Source organism: Mastomys coucha, unplaced genomic scaffold (genome assembly GCF_008632895.1).
Source record: "Mastomys coucha isolate ucsf_1 unplaced genomic scaffold, UCSF_Mcou_1 pScaffold14, whole genome shotgun sequence".
NCBI classification, from domain to species: Eukaryota; Metazoa; Chordata; class Mammalia; order Rodentia; family Muridae; genus Mastomys; species Mastomys coucha.
The window spans coordinates 65,846,322-65,868,700 of NW_022196896.1; the positions used below are offsets into that span (position 1 = coordinate 65,846,322).

The 22,379-nt window shown below is 38.7% G+C and overlaps 1 protein-coding gene across 1 annotated transcript in view; it reads left to right on the forward strand.

Annotated features, from left to right (window-relative positions):
* Eif5b (eukaryotic translation initiation factor 5B) overlaps nt 1–22,379 on the forward strand; it is a 60,483-nt gene that overhangs the window by 18,190 nt on the left and 19,914 nt on the right. The window contains exons 2-9 of the mRNA XM_031367260.1: nt 2,983–3,108; nt 3,201–3,285; nt 4,064–4,733; nt 6,599–6,816; nt 7,184–7,334; nt 19,267–19,365; nt 20,006–20,095; nt 21,130–21,204. Of these exons, the coding sequence (XP_031223120.1) occupies nt 2,983–3,108; nt 3,201–3,285; nt 4,064–4,733; nt 6,599–6,816; nt 7,184–7,334; nt 19,267–19,365; nt 20,006–20,095; nt 21,130–21,204 (1,514 nt within the window). The remainder of the gene's footprint in view (nt 1–2,982; nt 3,109–3,200; nt 3,286–4,063; nt 4,734–6,598; nt 6,817–7,183; nt 7,335–19,266; nt 19,366–20,005; nt 20,096–21,129; nt 21,205–22,379) is intronic.

Consider the following 22,379-nt stretch of genomic DNA (forward strand, 5'->3'; position numbering starts at 1 on the left):
GCTGGCCTCGAACTCAGAAATCCGCCTGTCTCTGCCTCCCAAGTGCTAGGATTAAAGGCGTGTGCCACTATTGACCGGCTCATTTTAAGTCTTAATATTAGGTAATGAATTCTTTTCTCTTCAGTATTGTATTGACTATTATTCTAAGTTGTTTGATATTCCATATATACATTGCCCAAATGTGGTAGTGCCTGTCATCTAGCTACTTAAGAAGGTGAGACAGGAGAATCACAGGTTTGAGGCCAGCCTGAACTATACATAGCAGATCTAAAGTTTTAAAAATAAAAATAGGGCTGAAGATGTATGGCATTGTGTTTAATCTTTATTATATATTGAAGGGATACTTTGAAAACATCCAAGTTAAGATTGGTCATGTTATACTTGATAAATATAGCATGTTTGAGTTTACTGAAAAATCAGAAGCTAAATTACTTCCTAATTTTTTAGGAAGGCACTATAGTTAAGTTTGAACTTGAGTTACTGGTGGAATGCTTTGTAGTCATGTGGCCATTTGTTGTTTATCATATTTAAGCTTCATGTCATAAAATCTTAGAAATATTAAGAGAATGGCTGTCTAATATGCTACAGTTGGTTATCACAATGCTTGATGTTTAATAAGCATTCAGAAGCTATCAGTCTTTTTTTAATAGCCAGAAGTCTTTTAGACTTGATACCATCTGAGATGGTAATGGAACAAGGAAGATACCTCATGTTCTTTTGATGGGGCCAATAAATATTTTGGAGATGAGGTGCCAGCCTTCACCCTCCCCTTTTCTCTTAGTTTTCAGGAAAGGTTGTATGGAATATTGATAGAGGTTCCTATAGAGCATTCGTGGTCGGCTCTGGGCTGGCCTTAGGCTCTTGTTACCTGATGTGACCTGAACATCTTCGATCATTTATTTCCTACTCCTTTTTGTATATGTCTAGTTTTAAGTGTTAATGATTAAGTCCTCATGTTTATCTGACTTGAGTCTTCATCCTGCTTGTGTTAGTACCAGTCAGGTGCCTATTATGTTCTCCCACAGTTACTTACAGGAGCTCTCTCACCAGGTCCCTGCTTCCTGGTAGTTAGGACTGTGCCTACTGTCTTAGCCAAGTTCACATTTTTCCCTACTGTGTTGCTTGTTTCCAAGCTGCTTTCCCAGGAAGCTTTTCACTTCCCTAGTATAGATGTGGTGCAGACTGTTCAGAGACACATAAAATGGTCAAGTGTCAAATATTTTAATTCTGTTCAACTTTTCATGAAAGTACTAAGTTCCTTTTTTTCTTGATTTATAGTTCCTCTCCTCTAGTAAGTTTCTTGAAATTAAATTGGGTTTTGTCAGTATTTTATTAAATAGTCTTTTTAAGGAAGCAGTTAATGTATTTTTCTTTGGACGTTCTCCTTACCAGGTTAAACAATATCTAAGGTGTTCCTCTGTTCCATAAATCTTTTGATGTCTCTTTAAAATATTTAATTTTATTGTATTTTATTGTATGTATATAGTTGTGCCTGGGTATAGGTCTGTATAACCCCTGTGTGCCTAGTGTTGGAGGAGGCCAGAAAAGGGCATTGGTTCCTTTGGAATTGGAGTTATAGATTAGATGCCTGTGAACCACCATATGGGTGCTGAGACTTGAACCCAGGTCATCTACAAGAGCAGCTAGGGCCTTTACTGCTGAGCTATCTCTCCAGCCTGTAGAGAGAATTTCTTTTGAAAAAAAAAAAAAAAAGCTTATGGCCAACAAGCTGACAGAAAAAAATAGGAGATGGGACACCCAGAAGGGATAGAAAGAATTCTGGGAAATAGAGGTGTGGGAGGTGTGGGAGATTCACCCCGGAATACTGAGAGGATGTAAAGTAAACAAGCAGGTAGCTGAGCCAGGTTAGAATGAAAGGGTTTGTAAGTTAAGAGTGAGTTAAGCAGAGGTGGCGCAGGCCTTTAATCCCAGCATTTAGGAGGTAGAGGCAGGCGGATTTCTGAGTTCGAGGCCAGCCTGGTCTATAGAGTGAGTTCCAGGACAGCCAGGGCTACACAGAGAAACCCTGTCTCTGTCTCACAAAACCAAAAAAAAAAAGTGAGTCAGAGAACAAGCTGAAGCTTATGGCCTAGGCATTTATTAATAGTTAGTCTCAGAGTCATTATTTCTGGGAATTAAGTAGATGAAGGAAAACTTGCTATTTTTTTATATCAGCTCCCATCTTTTGATGTCTTAATGTGTTATTCAAGTGAATTTAACATACTTTTTTGTACATGTACGTTTCAGAATGACTGACCTTGGCTTTCTGTAGATTTTAACTTGAGTGGGACTTTGGTTTCTCCAAATAATATAGGTAAGACATTGTAGACGAATCAGACATGTGAGAGAGATTTGCAAATAGGTTTGGTTCTAGATTTGGGGGAGTGTGTGTGTGTGTGTGTGTGTGTTTAGTGAACCATACTTAACCTCATGTAAATTTATGTATATAGTCATGCTTTCCTTGAGGTATTCAGATCTTTGTATAGTCCCATTTTCTCAACTAGTAAAGTTAGATGATAGACCAGTTGGCTTCTAAAGTTCTTCTATGCTCTAATTTCTGCTGTTTTAAGTGAAAAATGTATAAAGATCTACATATCTACATTTTCTGATAGCTTGTTTTATACTTTAGTTTTTTGGTATTTTATAAAAATAATTCCATTCCAAAAAAATGCTCACTTGCACATGTGCAGATGGTCATTACTTGTGGAAGTTATTTTTTTCCCTTCCCTGCCTAGGCTGTTTGCTTGTCTGTTTTAGGGGTAGGGCTCTTGATTCATACTCTGGTTTTGGCATAGTGATCTTTATGGAAGAAGACAGACAGTTTGGTAAGTAGGTAACTGTGCTGTTATGAGAGAACTTGATGAGTGTTTCTCTGTGTTGCTAATATGTGAAAGGGTGTAAAATAGAAAGGAAATATCTTTACAAGTGAACAAGTAGATTGATTGCTGTTGAGTGACATTTTGTTCTTTGTTTTCATTTAAGTACCAAGGATGATACTGATTTGGGCGCCTTGGCTGCAGAAATAGAAGGAGCTGGTGCTGCCAAGGAGCAGGAGCCTCAGAAGTCAAAGGGAAGGAAGAAAAAGGAGAAAAAGAAGCAAGACTTTGAGTATGTTTGTAAAAGCATTTAGATTTTCATAGCTTGAGTATTGAGGCCATCTAATGCTTCCAGTGCTTCAAATCCTATCTACTCTTTTCTAGTGAGAATGACATTCTGAGAGAGCTGGAGGAGTTGTCTTTGGAAGCCCAAGGCATCAGAGCTGACAGAGACGCCGCTGCAGTCAAGGTGAGGGAGAGGAGCATCCTTCCTGTCTCTCTGCTGTCTTTTCTTGGCGATGTTTTGGGAGTTGCCTGTTTTGGAAATGTGTGGTTGTAGATATGTTAATAGTTTCTATAAAATAGGTCAAAGGGAGGAACTAGGTTCTCAGGGAAAAGAAGCAGTATTGTTTTAAACCTCTGATTGATAGAAATATGTAGGAATCTAGCAATACTATGTATTGCTAGATTAATGTATTGCCTGTTGATAAGCTTGGTCCACGTGGGGTCAGTGATGACGTCTCCCTCCACCTTCAGTTTTCTATTTAGTTTTCGTTATTGTTCAGGGCACCTGTAATTGAGGTGTACGGTGAGTGTGAGGCATAGAACTAGTGTCTTTTGTGTGATTGGATTTTTTCCTTTTTTTTTTCCTTTTTTGTTTTCTTTTAGATTTTTGTTTTATGTGTATGAGTGTTCTGCCTTCATATATCCACATGTACACTATCTTTGCCCTGTGCTCACAGAGGTCAGACAAGAGGGCATTAGATCCTCAAGAGCTGGAGTTATAGATGGTTGTGAGCTGCATGCAAGTGCAGGAACTAAACCTGGGTCCTTTGCAAGAGCAACAGTTGCTCCTAACTGCTGAACTATCTCTCCAGACCCATACTTTAATATTCTTGTGAAACAAGACAGTTACGTTTCCATAAAAGGTATTGAAGTGTGCACTGAGAAGTACTTGATGCTGAGAAGGCCCATTACCTCTAAGGGGTGATAATCTGTTCACGTTTCTAACAAGAGATGTTTTTTAGCCTACAGAAAACAATGAAGAAGAATCAGCCTCAAAACAAGATAAAAAGAAGAAGGGACAAAAAGGCAAGAAAACAAGTTTTGATGAGAATGATAGTGAAGAATTGGAAGATAAAGATTCAAAGTCAAAAAAGACTGCCAGACCTAACTCAGAGGCACTCCTCTCTGGGAGTGAGGATGCTGATGATGCTAATAAACTTTCTAAAAAAGGTAAAAAAGCCCAGAAATCCACAAAAAAACAGGATGGGTCAGAAGAGGATGAAGACAATAGCAAAAGAAGTAAAGAGCGTTCAAGAGTAAACTCCTCTGGTGAAAGTGGTGGTGAGTCCGATGAATTTTTGCAGTCTAGAAAAGGACAGAAAAAAAACCAGAAGAACAAACCCATTCCTGCCATAGACAGTGGGAATGAGGATGACGACTCTTCCTTCAAAATTAAGACGGTGGCCCAGAAGAAGGCAGAAAAGAAAGAGCGTGAGAAGAAAAAGAGAGATGAAGAGAAAGCAAAGTTGCGGAAGATGAAAGAGAAAGAAGAGTTAGAGAAGGGCAGGAAGGAGCAGAGTAAACAGAGGGAACCTCAGAAGAGACCCGAGGAGGAGGTGTTGACGCTCAGGGGGACTCCTGACACAGGAGCTGCCTCAGAAGAGAAAGGAGACACTGCTGCAGCTCTGGAAGGTTGGTCATAGCCACAAAATAATATTACATCATTTCTCTATTGCCTTTCCACATACCCCTCTTTTTTCTCTTTTAAATTCATGGCCTTGTTTTTTCCCATGAATTGCTGTGAGATTGAGTCCCCCAGGAATGTCAGAAACTGCATGTATAAAGTCTCAGCTCTGTACAGAGAACCACGGACAACCAAGGAATGCTGAGATAGAGCATGAGAAATATTCTTCCATCTGATTTTTTGAGACAGGGTCTCACTGAAGATAGAGTTAGTATGTTGGCTGGTCAGCAAGCAGTGCTGTCATGTCTGGCTTTTTTTTTTTTTTTTAAAGCTTTATTTATTTTATGTATTCACCGTTGCTCTCTTCAGATACACCAGAAGTGGGCATCATACCCCATTGCAGATGGTTGTGAGCCACCATATGGTTGCTGGGAATTGAACTCAGGACCTCTGGAAGAGCAGACAGTGCTCTTAACCACTGAGCCATCTTTCCAGCCCATGTCTGGCTTTTTATGTGGTCACTGAGGGTATGATCTGAATTATTCATGTTTGCATGGCAAACACTTTACCCGTTAAACTACTTCTCTGCGCTATTTATTTATACAATAGAAATTTGGTAAAGTTGTAGCATAAATGCTCATTTTGCTGTTAATGAAGACTAAGTGGCCAAAGAGATTTTCTTCTCAGAATTCATATCAGATGTTAACTAAATTTTTCCCTTTCTATATCCAGCTTAATCTTTGAAATGTAAAAGTAAAAAGTAAAAAAAAAAAAAAGTAAAAATTAAATTAGGAGACTTAAATTAGTTACATCACTTAAATGACAGGGAGCATGTTTTTGCTTCTCTTTTTTAAAAAAAGCAAATTTGTTTCATTTACTTGTTTATATGTATGGGCATATTATGCCACATCATATGGGGAGAGGTCAGAGGACAACGTTTAGGAATCAGCTCTCAGTTTACTACTCAGCTTCAGGAATCAAACATAGGCTGCCCACTTGGTAACTTTTACCTTTATCTGTTGAGTCTTGTTATTGGCCTCTCTTTTGTCTTTTTTGTTAATTGAAATAAATTGATCGGTAATTGAAATCTAAATATTCTAACTTATAGCTTTCTTTTTTTGGTTTTTTTGTTTGTTTTTGTTTTTGTTTTTTAATTTTTTAGAGTCAGGGTTTCTGTGTGTAGCCCTGGCTGTACTAGAACTTACTCTATAGACCAGGCCTCCACCTCACAGAGATTCAACTGTCTTTGCCTTCTGAGCTCTGGGATTAAAGGCATGTGCTGATTGCGTTGTCTAAGAATAAATATATCTAAATATCAGGTGATTTAGATTTCTAAAAACAATAGAAATTTTTCTTAGACTAGAAAGATTTTAGTAAAAAAAAAAAATGGCCCAATTTTTAACCACTGGAATTTTTATTCTCTGAATTTTGAGGAGAAACAACACCATCACAGGAGTATAGATTTTACTTCTTCAGTGTTTTGAAGTACAGGTATATTTTTGTATTTTGTTCCTGTATCCCCATATTCTTGGCATCATTTTCATCATTCCCATCTAATAGAAGTAAAATGACTTTAACACCTAAATGGGCTTGGGCTAGTCTGATTCTTTAGAATTTCAGAACTGTGTGTGCTATGATTACCTGACAGATCCCCGATGTGTGTGCTGCCTTTTTACTGCTGACAGAGTCTCTTCATCAGGGTGACTCGGGCCAACAACAGCATTGGCAGACGCCCCGTGGTTCAGGATGCTGTGATCCATTCCACTCTTTGAGAACTGGTGGCAGAAGCCACAGTGGTCCTTGAATTCTGGCTAGTGTGTATTCACTCTCATAGAAATGATCTTGAGTGCTTTGCCTTTATTTTTTTGGGTAGACGACAATGAAGGAGACAAAAAGAAAAAAGATAAGAAGAAAAAGAAAACAGAAAAAGATGAAAAAGAAAAAGAGAAGAAGAAAGGCCCTAGCAAATCCACTGTTAAAGCTATCCAGGAAGCTTTGGCTAAACTCAAAGAGGAGGAGGAGAGACAGAAGAGAGAGGAGGAAGAAAGGATTAAGCGGCTTGAGGAGCTAGAAGCCAAACGAAAAGAAGAGGTATGTTTTTCATGAAGTTGTAAATAGTAATAGTGAGTTTTACCTGAGATCTGTTCTCTGTGAAATGTACATGTTTGTATGGGCATTGTAGTTATACTAAGTGCTTTGGTGTACATAAGATGGAAGAGGTACAGATAAGTCTTCCTCATCTCCCCATGGAGAGTCGAAGGTGCATGTGTGCTACTGCTAATAATATAACCTGGTGTTATTTTAAGAATAATGTATAACATTTTGATATCTTCAGTTGTAATCTCCCAACATATTTTGCATGTATTTTTAAGACCTTTGAAATATGTGTTGTTTATTTTAAACTTCATGGTTCATTTAGCTAGCATAATTTTTTTATATGCCATGCACTCTTGTTTAGGAACGATTAGAACAAGAAAAAAGAGAAAGGAAAAAGCAAAAAGAAAAAGAAAGAAAAGAACGGTTGAAAAAAGAAGGAAAACTATTAACTAAGTCCCAGAGAGAAGCCAGAGCCAGAGCTGAAGTAACTCTTAGACACCTCCAAGCTCAGGGTAAGTAGTAACCTTGATAGCTGAACTGTGAGTGCGAAGCTTCTCTCAGCACTTAGATCCCTGATCCAGGAGCTCAGTGCTGTGAGAGTGAATCTGTAGAAAAGCTCTGTAAACAAAGTAAGGAACAGGTGTAAAGTGCCATTGTTAAGGAGAATGCTTTCTATGCTGTGATGGAAATTTGTGTGCAAATAACAAATTAATCTGAAGTTTGCCCTTTCTTCCACAAAGTAAAAAAGTGAAAGTGAGACCTTTTAATCAGTTTCATCAATTACTAAACTTTTTCCATTTTTGTTTTGTATTCCCTTTTCTTCTGACCAGTTTTTCCCCCTGGAGTTCTTTGAAGTGAGCTATAGACGCTTATTTTTTACCTTTTCTTCAGATTATTTATAGATGTAGAAAATAAGAGTATTTTGCTTAGCATAAGTAGAATATATATTATCACAATATTGAGGTTTTTCAAAAGTTTTTTTGGCAGTACATGGGAGTCCATGGTCGACACTGAGCATCTTTTTTTTTTTTTAAATATTTATTTATTTATTTTTATGTATGAGTACACTATTGCTCTCTTCAGATACCAGAAGAGGGCATTGGATCCCATTACAGATGGTTGTGATCCACCATGTGGTTTCTGGGAATTGAACTCAGGACTTCTGGGAGAGCAGTCAGTGCTCTCAACCGCTGAGCCATTTCTCCAGCCCTGGACACTGAGTGTCTTAATTACCTTTTCACCTTATGTTTTTGAGACTGATTCTTTGGCTAACCTGGAGCATGGCACTTGTCTAGAGTGGGTCTGCTCTGTCTACAGCCTCCCTACTGTAACAGTGCTGGGATTTAGATGTGCACTGCTGCCCAGGGAAGGTTTGCTTGTTTACTTTTTAGTTAAGTGCTGGATGTCTTAGCACAGCCTCATGATCATGCTGCAGGCCTTTACCAGCTGAGCTGCCTACTCAGCCCACGAATTACTTTATTTCTGATTTCTTTGTGTTTTCATTATTTTCCTCAGTCTTTCAGAGATCTTATAAATGGCTTGGTTTAAATCTGGATCCAGATGTGAACGACAGATTGTATTTGGTTGATAGGTTTGTCTCTTAGTACTACCACCCACTTCCATTTTCATATGCTATGTAGTTATTGACTGTATTGACTGTATAGAATATCTCTAATTCTGACCTTGTAGAATTATGTTCTCCTGGTGTTGGTAAACAGTGTGCTTTTATTCTGTAATTTATTAGATCGCACAGCTTGGTGGCTTCTTAATGGTGCTGTGTGCTTCCTCACATCAGCTGGGACAGAGTTGGGCTTTCTGATGTGCAGCAATGTCAGGTTTGAAGAACAGCCCTGTTTTTGTAAAACAAAACAAAACAAAAACCAACCCCTTCAGTAAAAGTTCTGACATCCAGTCAGTTGTCACTTTTTATTCAGTATTCTTTAGGAATTACAACATTGGTAATTAATTTTGCCTTTTATTTTACATTGAATTAGCCAAGCTATTGAAATACTTTCCCCCAAACACAGCTTTCTTACAGAAATGTCAAGATCCCGTCGTAACGTTTCAGAATAATCAGTTGGTGTCTGACAATCTTAAAAGGTGTCTCGTCAGTTTAATTCTGGTTTTTGTTTTTGTGAATGTATTAATTTAGTGGAAATTACTGATTTTACCTCTTGAAGTTATGATGCATTTGATACTCGTTGTATCTTTCCCAATGGACGTCCATGGTACTGACTGTTCCATATGACCACAACCATGGTGTTAATTGATTTCTTCCTTTTAGGTTCATCCACATTTTTGTTATAGATCTGGAATCAGCTATTTATCCATACAGTCTTGGTTCCTATCCTGTTTGATAGTGTTTAAAGATGACAAATCAGTCACATAATTGTGTTTTTTACAGATAAGACCTTAAGACTTAAAATAATGTCTTTGCTCCATTGAGAAGACTTTCTTTCTGGGTCTTCCCTTAATTTCCTCCTTATATTCTATAAACTTTTTTATTGGATTTTTTTTTTTTATTTACATTTCAGATGTTTTCCCCTTTCCAGGTCTTCTCTTTGGAAACCTCCCCCCACCCCTACCCCCCACCTCTATGATAGTGCTCCCCCACCCACCCACTCCCACCTTCCCTCCCTGGCTTTCCCCTACACTGGGGCATCAAACATAATCAGAGCCAAGGGCCCCTCCTCCCACTGATGTTCAAAAGGCCATCCTCTGCCACATAAGTGGCTGGAGCCATGGGTCCCTCCATGTGTACTCTTTGGTTGGTGGTCCAGTCCCTGGGAGCTCTGGGCAGTCTGTCTGGTTGATACTGTTGCTCCTTCCATGGGGCTGCAAATCCCCTCAGCTCCTTTAATCCCTTCTTCAACTCCTCCATCAGGGACACTCAGTCCAGTGGTTGGCTGAGAGCATCTACCTCTGTATTTGTCAGGCTCTAGCAGAGCCTCTCAGGAGACAGCCATATCAGGCTTCTGTCAGCAAGCACTTCTTGGCATCCACAATAGTTTCTGTGTTTGGTGGCTGTATAAGGGATGGATCCCCAGGTGGGACAGTTTCTGCATGGCCTTTCCTTCAGTCTCTGCTCCACACTTTGTCTCCATATTTCCTCCTGTGAGTATTTTGTTCCCCCTTCTAAAAAGTACTGAAGCATCCACATTTTGGTCTCTTCTTCTTGGGCTTCATGTGGTCTGTGAATTGAATCTTGGATATTCCGAACCTTTGGGCTAATATCCACTTATAAGTGAGTACATACTGTGTGTGTTCTTTTGTGATTGAGTTACTTCACTCAGGATGATATTTTCAAGTTCCATCCATTTGCCTGCGAATTTCATGAAGTCATTGTTTTTAATAGCTGAGTAATTAGTATTCCATTGTGTAAATGTACCACATTTTCTGTATCCATTCCTCTGTTGAGGAACATCTGGGTGTTTCCAATTTCTGGCTGTTACAGATATGGCTGTAACATAGTAGAGCATGTGTCCTTATTACATGTTGAAGCATCTTCTGCGTATATGCCCAGGAGTGGTATAGCTGGGTCCTCAGGTAGTACTATGTCCTATTTCCTGAGAAACCACCAAACTGATTTCCAGAGTGGTTTGTACCAGCTTGCAATCCCACCAACAATGGAGGAGTGTTCCTCTTTCTCCACATCCTCACCAGCATCTGCTGTCACCTATTCCTTAAACTTTTATGTAGTCATGTAAGGGACTTGGTTAGAATTATATCAGTGACTCAGATACTGTGTACTTTGTACCTGATGCTCTGGTGACCTTTGACATTGCTGTTGAGTACTATTGTAGGAAACAGTGATGCACTGAGCGGAAGCAGTTTGTTCAACACACAGAAACCTTATTTGTTATTTGTGGTGAACTCTTTAATATGTTTGTATGTAGATTTCAGAAAATTTATTAATTGGGGATATACCTTAAAAACTAGTGGTGTTAGAGAATACAGTTGTATATAGTTAGTGCCCAAGCAGACTTCAGAAGCCACTGGTGACTAAGGCTCTTAGAACATATTTGAATGGAACAAGAAGAGAATAATTTTCCAGGCTCAGAAATGCTGTTTTATGGAGTAGAGATGTAATTAGATGGAAATTAAGATTTTAAATTATTTACTGTCCATCTTTATCAGTCTTTAGAACCTGCTTGGAAGAGATTGTTTTCTCAAGAGGCAACTCTGACCCTGGTTCTCTTTTTCTCAGTCTTTAATGCTGTCCTATGCCTGGCAACTTCTGGTTCCACATGGTCTAGTAATAGAAAGTTTTAATTCTTTAGCTTGTGAAAGGCTGTCCACAGTCTAATGATGTCAATACTCTCAGCAAAGGATCGGCTTGTGTTGTCTCATTCTGTCTTTGAAAGGTAGTTCACTCCAGAGAGATAAGGTATCACATTCATTACCTAGAACAATGTAAAACTTTGTCAGTAAATTCAGAATGTATGCTTGGTTATCTGTAGGGTTTTCTGATAATATCTGTGGAAATTGCTGGAGGTTTTCAGTTACCTTGGAGAACTTGAGTGTGATGTCTTGATTGCACAGAAGTGCTGGTGTTGATCATAAGTGTAGTATTTATTTATTTATTTATTTATTTATTTATTTATTTATTATTTCCTCATAATCACTACACAAAGCCTGTGGCTATCTCTCTCCCCATAGGGTTGTGTGAATAATGCCAGTGTTTCCCAAGAGCGGACCAAGGGAATGTTAGCCCTGCTTTTACCCATATCCCTCTAGAGTGTTTAGTCAGATTAGTCTTGTCTTCCAGTCAGGTATGAGGCAGAATGAACCAAAAAAAGGCAAATTTTAAGCAGGAAGTGGAAGAAAAGTGAGCAGACCAGGAACCTGTAGAAGTGCTCCTTAAAGAAAGTGGCTGGAGAAAGGTGTGGAGAGTCCTATGTCCATGGCTTGTCATATACATCAGTCCTGTAGTGTTTATAAGACGAACTGCATTACAGGATGAAACCTAACTATTATAGAAATGTGTGTGTATGTGTGTGTGTGTGTGTGTGTGTGTGTGTGTACCTGTGTGTGCTCAAGCACTGTATGCATGGTTGTATGCATAAGTGTAGTATTTTAAGAGCCCTGTTGAGTAAGTCTGGTGTAGTAACCTGTCTGCAGTTTTCTCTTTTGGCTTCAGCTGTTGACTTGGTGGATGTGGGACTGCTAGGCAGTGAAGCTGTACTGTCTATTTTACATAGCCTCTTTCTTTGGTTTGCTTAAAACATTTTTGTTATCATAGTTTTAACACTGATCTTTGCAATTCTAGCTGTTATCATTACGAACCTACATACACACACCCATATACTTTAAAGTTAGAAACATTATTAATTCTTTGATTTTATTCAAAATCTATACCATACAATCCTGCTGCTGTCTGTATTATAAAACTCATGACCAAACTGAATGCCTGTGTTAGCTGAAAGTTGTCTGAATGTGTTATAGGAGTAGAGAAGAGGGTGGTAATATGTAGCCATTCATTTGCAGTTCTGTGCCAGTAATTGTAAACTGAGCAGAGGATATGCCCTCAGACTTAGTAATGTTACAAATTAGACACTGGTTTGCTCTAGTGTTTCAACAATACTTCTTTACTTCCTTTATTTGGGAGAAAAGATTAAAATAATAAAAATGATAACCATGAATTCAAACAGAAATAGATTAATGACTTGAAATTAGAAGTTTTTACTTTGGATAAGTCTCTATTGAGTCTCACTTGGTGTTGCATTTTTAAAAATGTAGTGCAACAAATTATTACTCATAACAATACAGGTGGATAAGAAAAGCCCAGAACATAAATTATTTCAGAGGAGAGGAAGTTAACCAGGAAGCAAACATAATTTTGAAATGTGGTCAAAGGGAAATCCATACACAGATGACAGTGGGGACTGTTGGCCGTGATGCTTTTGGACCTGTGGGGTTTGGACATTCACCTAGTGTTCTGGCACTGTCGGTCTCTGTGAATCTTGCAGAACAATTTAACAATAGACATAAAGGCCGGGCGGTGGTGGCACATGCCTTTAATCCCAGCACTTGAGAGGCAAAAGTAGGCAGATTTCTGAGTTGGAGGCCAGCCTGGTCTACAGAGTGAGTTCCAGTACAGCCAGGGCTACACAGAGAAACCCTGTCTCGGAAAACAAAAAAAAAAAAACCCAAAACAACAACAACAACAACAAAAACACATCAAAGGACCATTAGAAAGCTTTATTAATCTTGTCGAAAAGCCAAGGAAATGTTTACTATGGAATGTTCAGTTAAAAAAAAATTCCTTTGCATTTGCTTTTCAGCAGTTCCTAAGCCCGCAAAAGGCACAGATGCATTATTATAACTGTGTTGTAAATTACCACAAACTACCTGAAAACAACACACATTTTATAGCTTACAATTGTGTGACTGAAAGGCAGGACTGGACTGGAGTGTTGGCAGGACTGTGTGTGTGTAGAGCTTCTGTGCAAGAACATTCTGTGTTTTTTTTTTTTTTTTCTGCCTTTAGAGGCCATCCATATTCCATGGCTCATGAGTGTCCATCTTCGAAGCCATCAGCCACATCTGTTCAGCCACATCTCCCTCTGATTCCAGACTCTACTGTACTTCTTTACTCATGAAGAATTCCATAATGAAGTTGGGTCTATCCAGATAATTTCCAAACTCCACACACGTTTAAGTGTGCCACTTTCATTGTCTGTCTGCTCTCCTTCCACATTTCCACTTGGCGGGGATTTAGGACATTAGCATCTTTAGGAAGATCCTTGGTCTGCTTTCTGCAGTTAAAATGTGCTTTTGTTTTTGTGAGTTCTTTAAAGCTTCAGTGTTTTGTGTGTGTTATGTTTCATTTTGTCTCTCTTGGTGATGAGATGAAGTGTGCACTACTCCAGGTTGGGGAGTGGGCAGGCACTACTGTCAGTTATAGCCTATCGTTTGAGTCCTTCAGTTGGGGGTTGGGGAAAACAGTGGATTTATCTGAAGTATAATCAAGAGACAGATGGCAGTAAACTTTGTGTTGTATTACTAAGGATGTGTTTGAGAAAGTAGATACTGAAATAGATTCTGCATTTTTCTTTTCTGGCACCCCTGTGAGAATTTTAGAGGCAAGTAAAGTTCATCTTTTGTCACTTGTGGCCTAATTCTGTACAGTGCTTCTGTAATTTACAGCCTCAGTTTATGGACTATATCAGAATGGTGAAAGTGTTTGTGGTCCTTTGCGGAATGAGAGGAAAAGAGTCCCAGAATTTCCCTTCAGCTTTAAATTTTTAAATAATTTTCTTCATTTTTGAATTGAGTACATTGTGTAACATTATGTGAAATTAGAATAGTATTCCTATTTGTTTGCTTAATGGTGGCCAGGGTTGCTGAGTAAGGGATCTTTGTTATCAGAAAAGTTTAAGGGAACTCATTTTTTTTTTTGCTGACAGTTTTTTTCTCTATGCTTTGCCTGAGTGACTGACACTAGGGTCACAGAGTTGGAAATCCCAAGAGACCACCGAGCTCTGTGGAGTTGTAATTAGCTGACTCCTTGTCTTTGTCAGTCAGTTTGGGACTCAGGGCCCAGCTAAAAGGGGAGGGCTACTTTTAAAGGCAAAAGGCCAGTCTTCTGCAGCTGTACTTTCACAGGTTGCAAACATCCCCATGTCTTTTGCATTCTTGTAATTCCTGATACTGTCTTAACAGCCTCAAGTTGCTCACAGGGCTGGCCTCAGACCTATGCTCTGCTACTCTACTACTGCTGCTCAACTACTATGAAACTTCTGTCCTTAGAACACCTGGGCTGTGATGTGATAAACTAATTTCGAGATTGTTAATGCCAAATCATCATGGCCAAATTAACTAAAGCAAGCAATTAATCAAAGCAAGCTTTTAAAGTTGGTGTGTACAGGCTGCCTCCCTCTTAGACGAGATTCAGAAGGTCAGCACCTGATGTGGGGAAGATAATGATGCAAGGTAGGTTATAAGGTAGTCATAACAACAGACAGCTCTAGTAGTCTTTGGAAGCAGAGGCTCAGCTGCCGTTTCCTGGAACAGGCAGTATAGAACCAGTTGTCCTTAAGGATAGAGGTGGAGGCATAGCCCAATTCTTGAAACAGATTTAATCACAATCAGAAATGAACCTAGTTTGTCTTTACTATAAGATGGCTTTTATGGAAGGTAGGCTGGTTCACCAAAGACCTAGATTTCTTAAGTTTCTCAGGTGCCAGATGAAACACTGCTTCAAAGTATATTGTGCAGAGGAGACAGTTTCTCCTTACCCTCTTTATTCAAAGAGGATTGCTTACATAGATAAGGAACCTCTTATGTTTAAAACAAAAAAAGAGGGGGATGACCAAGTATCCATACTCTATGACTTAAGAGCTAGTTCTTGAAAATGATCAGTAAAATGTGCAAGCCATTAGCTGCGTTCACTAAGAAAAACAGACTAAAACTAGTGCCAGTAGTGACATGGAGGATATTCTGTGAACAACTATATGCCTTTATATTAAAAAATATAATGCAATAAACAACTTTTAAAAGATATAGAACTATCCAAACCCACAAATACATAATTTGCAGTTTGTTTTAGTTTGGGTTTTATTGCTGTGAAGAGATACCATGACCACCATGACAGATCTTATAAAGGAGAACATTTAATTGGGGCAAGCTTAGAGTTTCAGAAGTTCAGTCTCTTACCTTCATGGCAGGAAGCATGACAGAGTGCTGGCAGACATAGTGCTGGAGAAGGAGCTAAGAGTTCCCTTATCCCAGGGTAGGAATGCAGTGCCACACTGGGCAGAGCTTGAGCACAGGAGACCTTAAAGCTGTCTCCACAAGGCCACACCTCCTAACCCTGCTATTTCCTGTGAGCAGCATTCCAGCACCAGAGTCTGTGGGCGCCTTATCTGTTCAGACCACCACACAGTTCTGAGTTTATTTAAATTTTACTAAGTTAACTTCTAACAACAACAACAACAAACAAAATGCTCCAACTATCTCATCATGGACTTTAAAAATGATTAAGGAATAAATTAGATCAATTATACATCATAGATATTCTTGAAATAACATGTTATTTTGAGAATTCTGTAGCATACTGAGACAAAGGCATTTCAAGAGAGGATATGAAGACTATAGAACACTCTATGCTGATCTGAAACTTGTGTCTGTCCTGCCTCAGTGTCTTTAAGTATTGGGATTACAGGTATAAGCTCTAATACCTGGCCTTTTACAAACATGAATGAGAAAGTTTTCAACAGAAATATAGCAAAGTAACACTTACACACTTACTCATATGTATACTCCCCAGATAGATAGATAGATGGATGGATGGATGGATGGATGGATGGATGGATAGATAGACAGATAGATAGATAGGTGGATATTTATGAATATGTATTGATATCTATAGATTTACATATGTTATACATAAGGATAATTTCATTATAAATTGGGTATAATCCTGGGAATGTAAGGCTGACTGAATGTTTGAAAATCAATCAAATCACTGTTTTCTCATTTTAACAGTCTAAAGAATAAAAATTATATGATCATATCAGTGAATTCAGAAGAAACATTTGAGTGAGTTGTCATTTACAACTGACATTTACAAACAGTATCATTGAACTTCCTGGTCTGACATTTTAAAATATCAGTCTCCTTCTACTATACTCCCAGTTCCCCCCAAAAAGGCATAGCTGTTAAATTAGTGGTGGAAAGCTGAAAAAGAATCCTTAACAGTAGGTGGAAAATATGGCTTAGTGAATAAAGACACTTGCTGTCAAACCTGTTACCCTGAGTTTGATCTCTGAGACCCACATAATGGAAGGAAAAGAACAGACTCTTTAAATTGTCCTCTGACTCACTTCCAAATATATGACTGTGCGCGCACACACACAACTAATCTTAAAATTTGAAAGAAACCCTTATATTATGGAAAAGGCAGGGCAGTCTATGCTCACAATACTCATTCAGTGTTGTGCTGTGATGTCCTAATGTATGGAATTGGGCTAAATAAATGAATGGCAGGCAAACCACAAAGAGGCCATAAAGCTGTCTCTGCAGGTTATGGTCATCAGCATAGAAAAATGCCGTGGCATCTTCTTCACCAAGAAAGATGCAGCGTTAAGGATTAGGTTACCAAGACTGTAAGTAGCAGCTAGAAGATCAGTGTGTAAACATCAGTTGTGTTTTCGTGCTAACTATTAGCTGCTGCGGTAAAAACAAACACTTGAGCAGTAACATTAAGCCAATCCAAAAAGAAAGTGAAAGAATTATAAATCTATTACTTGTAAATCTGAAAATTGTGAAACAACAAAGAATAAATCAAAATAAGGACTGTACAAAACATACTGTTAACCACGAGACCCATGACTGTGAAGCTGTCCCTAATTTGGGTTAATTTACCCGTGGATTCAGTGGGATCTCAATTGCAATCACAGAATGACACTTTACAGTGCTCTGTTTCCTGTGTCTAAAACGCAGATGTGAAAAGATTGACTTAGAATAGCCAAAGTGATTGCTTTAAAGCCTTTTAGGTTTATTTAAGCTAAGCATGGTGTGGACATGTTTACTTCTAATACTTGGGAAGCAAATCAGTTCAAAGCCAGCCTGCTCTACATAGTGAGTTCCAGAACAGCTACATAGTAAAGACCCTCCCTTGGGGGGAAACACACACTAGATTTATTATGTGTATGAGTGTTGTTGAGTGCATATATGTATATGTGCATGTGTGGTGCCTGGTGCCCACAGAGGTCAGGAGAAGGCATCAGGTCCTTTGGAACTAGAGTTGTGGATAGTTATAAGTTGCCATATAAAGTTTTAAGGTCCTGGGAATTCGAACCCAGCCGTGTGCAAGAACACCAAGTGCTCATAACCACTGAGCCTCTCTCCAGCCCTCCCAAGAATGCTTTTGAAAAGAGAGTAATTTGGAAGTCTCAAAGTACCTGATAATAAGATTTACTCTAAATTAAAATTTAAAACATACTCTAAAGCTCCAAGGATTAGTATAGTATTACATTGGCACATGGGTAGACAAGGAGATAAGCAGAGCAGCACTTGTACATGACAAAGTGACTTTATTTTCCTTTATAGGGGAAATTCAGTGGTTTGCAAATTCAGTGGTTTGCAGATTTTTTTTTAAACAAATGTTAAATGATTCAATGTCCCTATGCAGAAACTTGTCTTTATCCCTACTTTGTATATAAATATTAATTCAAAATGGATCTTAGTTTTAAATATTAGATGTCAAAACTTTTAGAGAAAAATAGGAGAAAATGTGTTAAGCGAAGAGTTTTCAGATACGTCTCTAAAAGTATAATTAAGGACCTGGCAAGATGGCTCAGTGAGTAAAGGAACTTGCCTCCAAACCTGATAACCTGATTTTAGCCCCTCAAACCCACATGGTAGGAGAGAACTGACTTTGAAAAGTTTTCCTTTGACCTTCATGTGTGTCCTGTGACATGCCTATGTACACATAAATGTAATAAAATGGAAACCATAAAGGAAGGAGAATTGACACCTTCCTATTTCATATTTTATAAAGACTTTCAGAGGTCTATAAAAACCCCTTATTCAGCAATTGGAAACCTAGCAACTCCATATAAAAGATTTTAATGGCCACTTTATCAGTAAACTGGAAAAGAATGCTAAGTCTAAAAGTCCACTTTAAAGAACTGACAGTTTTGAACAATACTAAACACATTTTTAACTTCTTTGTCATTCAAGAGATAAATAATAAAGAATCCTGTGTGAAAATATTCACATGTTCTTTTCTCATAATTACTGTAGACTAAAATTAGCCAAAAGCTCTTCACCTATTAAATGGGTTGATGAATTTGTATAATACAGTAAGTCAGCAATTACAGATGAAATGCTGGGCCAGGCTTGGTGGCGGTCCCTTCTTAACCCCAGCACTCTTGAGCAGAGATGGTTGATCTTTGTGAGTTCAAGGCTAGCCTAGGCTACACAACTTGACCCTGTCTAAAATAAAACAAGCACAGGTCTAGACTGGCAGCGGCGCTTGTTTGGTATTTTTGGAAAAGCTGGGCAGTATGGTTAGAGATCTTAGACTAAGGAGGTTTGGCTGCTTGAGACAGTGCATGGTGCCAGAGCGGCCCTGTTGCTTCAGAGCGGCCCTCCTGCTTCATTGCCTTGCTCCTTGCTAGGTCCTTAGCCCTCAGTGTGTTTACTGGTGAATGTACAGGCACCCTGGGAAGAAGCCATAGGTTTCTCTCTGAATGTCCTTTTGTATTTTAAACTACTTTGCTGTTTTGGAAGTTTTGAGATGAAACATTCTCACTGTGTAGCCCATGTTGATCTAGAACCTCAATAAAGTGGCCTTCCTGCCTCACCCTCCCAAAATGCTAGGGTTATAAGTATGAGCTACTATGCCTCATTTTAAATTTTCTTTCTTTCCAGTACCAAGTAAACCATATAACAGTATAAACCTTAAATTTTTCTCTTTTTTTCTCCACTGCTTAGGTGTTGAAGTGCCATCCAAAGACTCGTTGCCAAAGAAAAGGCCAGTTTATGAAGATAAAAAGAAGAAGAAAACACCACAGCAGCTAGAGAGTAAAGAAGGTTTGTGTATGAAGTAGCTTAGCCTTAGGAGGGGTTTCATGTGCCTCTCCGCACGGCTTTCAGCACAGAATATCTTTGTGTGAGCATGCATGTATGTAGGATATTGGGGATAGCCCAGGGCCCTATGGAGCCAGAGGGGCTCCTGTACTTGGGTTTCCTCCCAAGCCCCCAGAACTGCATTTTCCTATCCACTGTTTCTTACCCTTTTAGTCATTCTCACATGATTCAAACGAAAGACAACAGAAAAAGTACTGTAGGTGTTAAAGAAGAGGGCTTAGTAATTAAAAGAGCGCTTGTTGCTGAGTTGTGAGGACGAGAATTAGGATCTTAGCACCCAGGTAACAAGCTGGGCATCCCACAAATGCCTGTGATACATCTCCCAGGGATCCAGTGCCTTTTCTAGCATATATACAGGTGTGCATGTATATTCACACAATAAGATAAATCTTCAAAAAATACTTCAGATTGAAATATCTGCATTTTATTCCATGAATAGGTACCGTTACATCTAAAGAACAAAATATAAATTATTTTTCTTCTAGCCCTGTGGTTTTTATATTCTGCTTTAGCAAAAAGTGATTTTTCTATATAAGTGGTATCCTGCAAAATGTGGCTAATACACTTTGTTGCTCCTATTTAGTATCTGAAATTTTGGAAATAAGTGCTCCTGTGGAAGCTGTGGACCAAGGAATACCAGAAAAGGAAGAGACACCACCTTCTGTTGAACCAGGCCAGTACCATTAGATTTTCATGAATTCTTTTTTTTTTTTTTTGGTTTTTTGAGACAGGGTTTCTCTGTGTAGCCCTGGCTCTCCTGGAACTCACTCTGTAGACCAGGCTGGCCTTGAACTCAGAAATCCACCTGCCTCTGCCTCCCAAGTGCTGGGATTAAAGGCGTGCGCCACCACCGCCCGGCTCATGAATTCTTATTAGATAGTGTTCACAACTCAGAGTAGTTTGGAGCCAAACGGATTACAGGCTTGAGTGGGTTTCTTCCATTCTTTTTAGCCCATCTCTTTTCATTTCCACTGTGAAATGAATGTGATGCTTGAATCTGCTTTTTTCTCTTTTTAGTAGTGTCAGTGAAAGACACTGAAGGGTTTCTGAATTTTCTTGTTCTTATTTGTGGGTCAAAAATCTCTGAGCCTGAAATTTTTAACCTTATGGTTTGAAAGCAAATTGGAAACATCTTTAGTTAGAATGTTTTTAAGAACCATAAAACATACATTTTGCAACTTTAGAGATTTCCTCCTACTTACTAATGTAAATGTGTTCAGCTTAGGCAATTATGTGTGTATGCACCCGTACATGTGTACACACAGCCTACAAGGGCTGGCCAAAGTTTTGGCTTTTTTTTAAAAATCTAAACATTGTTCTAAAAGATAGTCTGATAAGAGTAAAATAAAAACCCTGTGTGTCGTGTATGAGTTGAATGTTTTAGAGAACTGAGTCTATTTGGTCATCCTTTAAAAATTCCAAATATTTTGTTGTTGAGTTTTTTAATTTAGTTTATTCAGATACAAGATCTGGTTTTAAATAAATATGGCATATTGAAACTGGATTAGAACACTGAAATGTCAGTCATCATAACATGCAGTAGTTGAGGTGCATGGAAAGACAGTCCCAATGAAAACAGTCACACCGTTTTCCATAACTGGATTGCATCTTTTTGTATGTCCAAGCATAATTTCATACTTCTGAAAGCAAGTGTGAGACTACTCTTCCGTGCCCTCTGTGTCTTACATAGCACCTTGTACTTAACAGAGGAAGAAGAAGATACTGAAGATGCTGGCTTAGATGACTGGGAAGCTATGGCCAGTGATGAGGAGAGAGAGAAAGGTAACTCGTGAGTATACCGGTACACCCACTGCCCATGCGTGTGTGTTCCCGAATTACACAGCTATACCCACTGGCCATATACATGTGTGTTCCTGAATCCTGAATTTTTTTTAGAAGGTCTCCTTCAAGGTGACAGCTACCCAGAATGCATTTATCTAGACAGCATGACATTCCTAGCTTGTCACTAAAGCTCACCTACACAAAGCCTAGCACAAGGCAAAGATTGGCATACTCCCTGTTCATGGTGAATAAGATGTAAACTTTTGCCTTTTATGACTAAAACCCCTTTCTTTGAATGTAATTTCTTACTATTTTCTTTCCTGTACTTTTGAGAATGTTTACTCTTTTGATTTTTGAGATCCCCCCTCTTCCTTCTTTTTTTTAGTTAACCATGGGTTTCATTGACTTCTGTAAGTTTTGATGTTAATATGGTCTAGTTTCTCATTTTATATACTTTACCTAGTGAGTTTTACTCACTATACTATGGGTTTTGTATTGCTTTTTCTATATATTTTTTCTTAGTGAGTTTTTTAACCTACAGAATCTGATGACCACAGAATGCCCATGATTCATATTCTCGTCCTCCTTCTCTCCCTACCACCCCCACTCCCGTTTGTGTTCATGTGTATCTGTGTCTGCTGGGCATTGAACCCAGAGCTTTGCATTAGTAACTAGACAAGAGTTTTACTGGCACAGAGTTCTGTCTTTCTCAGAGGTTCTTTGGTTCTCTCCATAGAAATATTATGGCCTTGCCTACAAGGTAATGCATGCTCAGATATTTTGTTTTCAAATGTGATAGAAGCTGTTTAATCTGTAGAATTTTATTGTCTTGGTTTTTGAATTAAGACCACTAATTGCCGATTATTTTGTTCAAGATTTTATTATTCTGAGTTTGTTCACATGTGAGCACATCCATGCATATAAACTCTCTTAGTAGCTCATGTATTTGAAAAGGTCTTCCACTGTGAGTGCTGGTGTCTGTTTTCAGAGTTCTGTTAATTTTTATTTGTATAGTTTGGTTTTGTGTTATCAGGTGAATACAGTCTAAGATGTTTCTGATAAATTGGGCCTTCTATTACAGTTCTGTTTCCAAGTACTAGCTATTGTCAGCTTAAGTATCTCATTCAGCCATACCACCCTTGACTCCCATGAGCGCCCCCTTGCCCTTATCACTC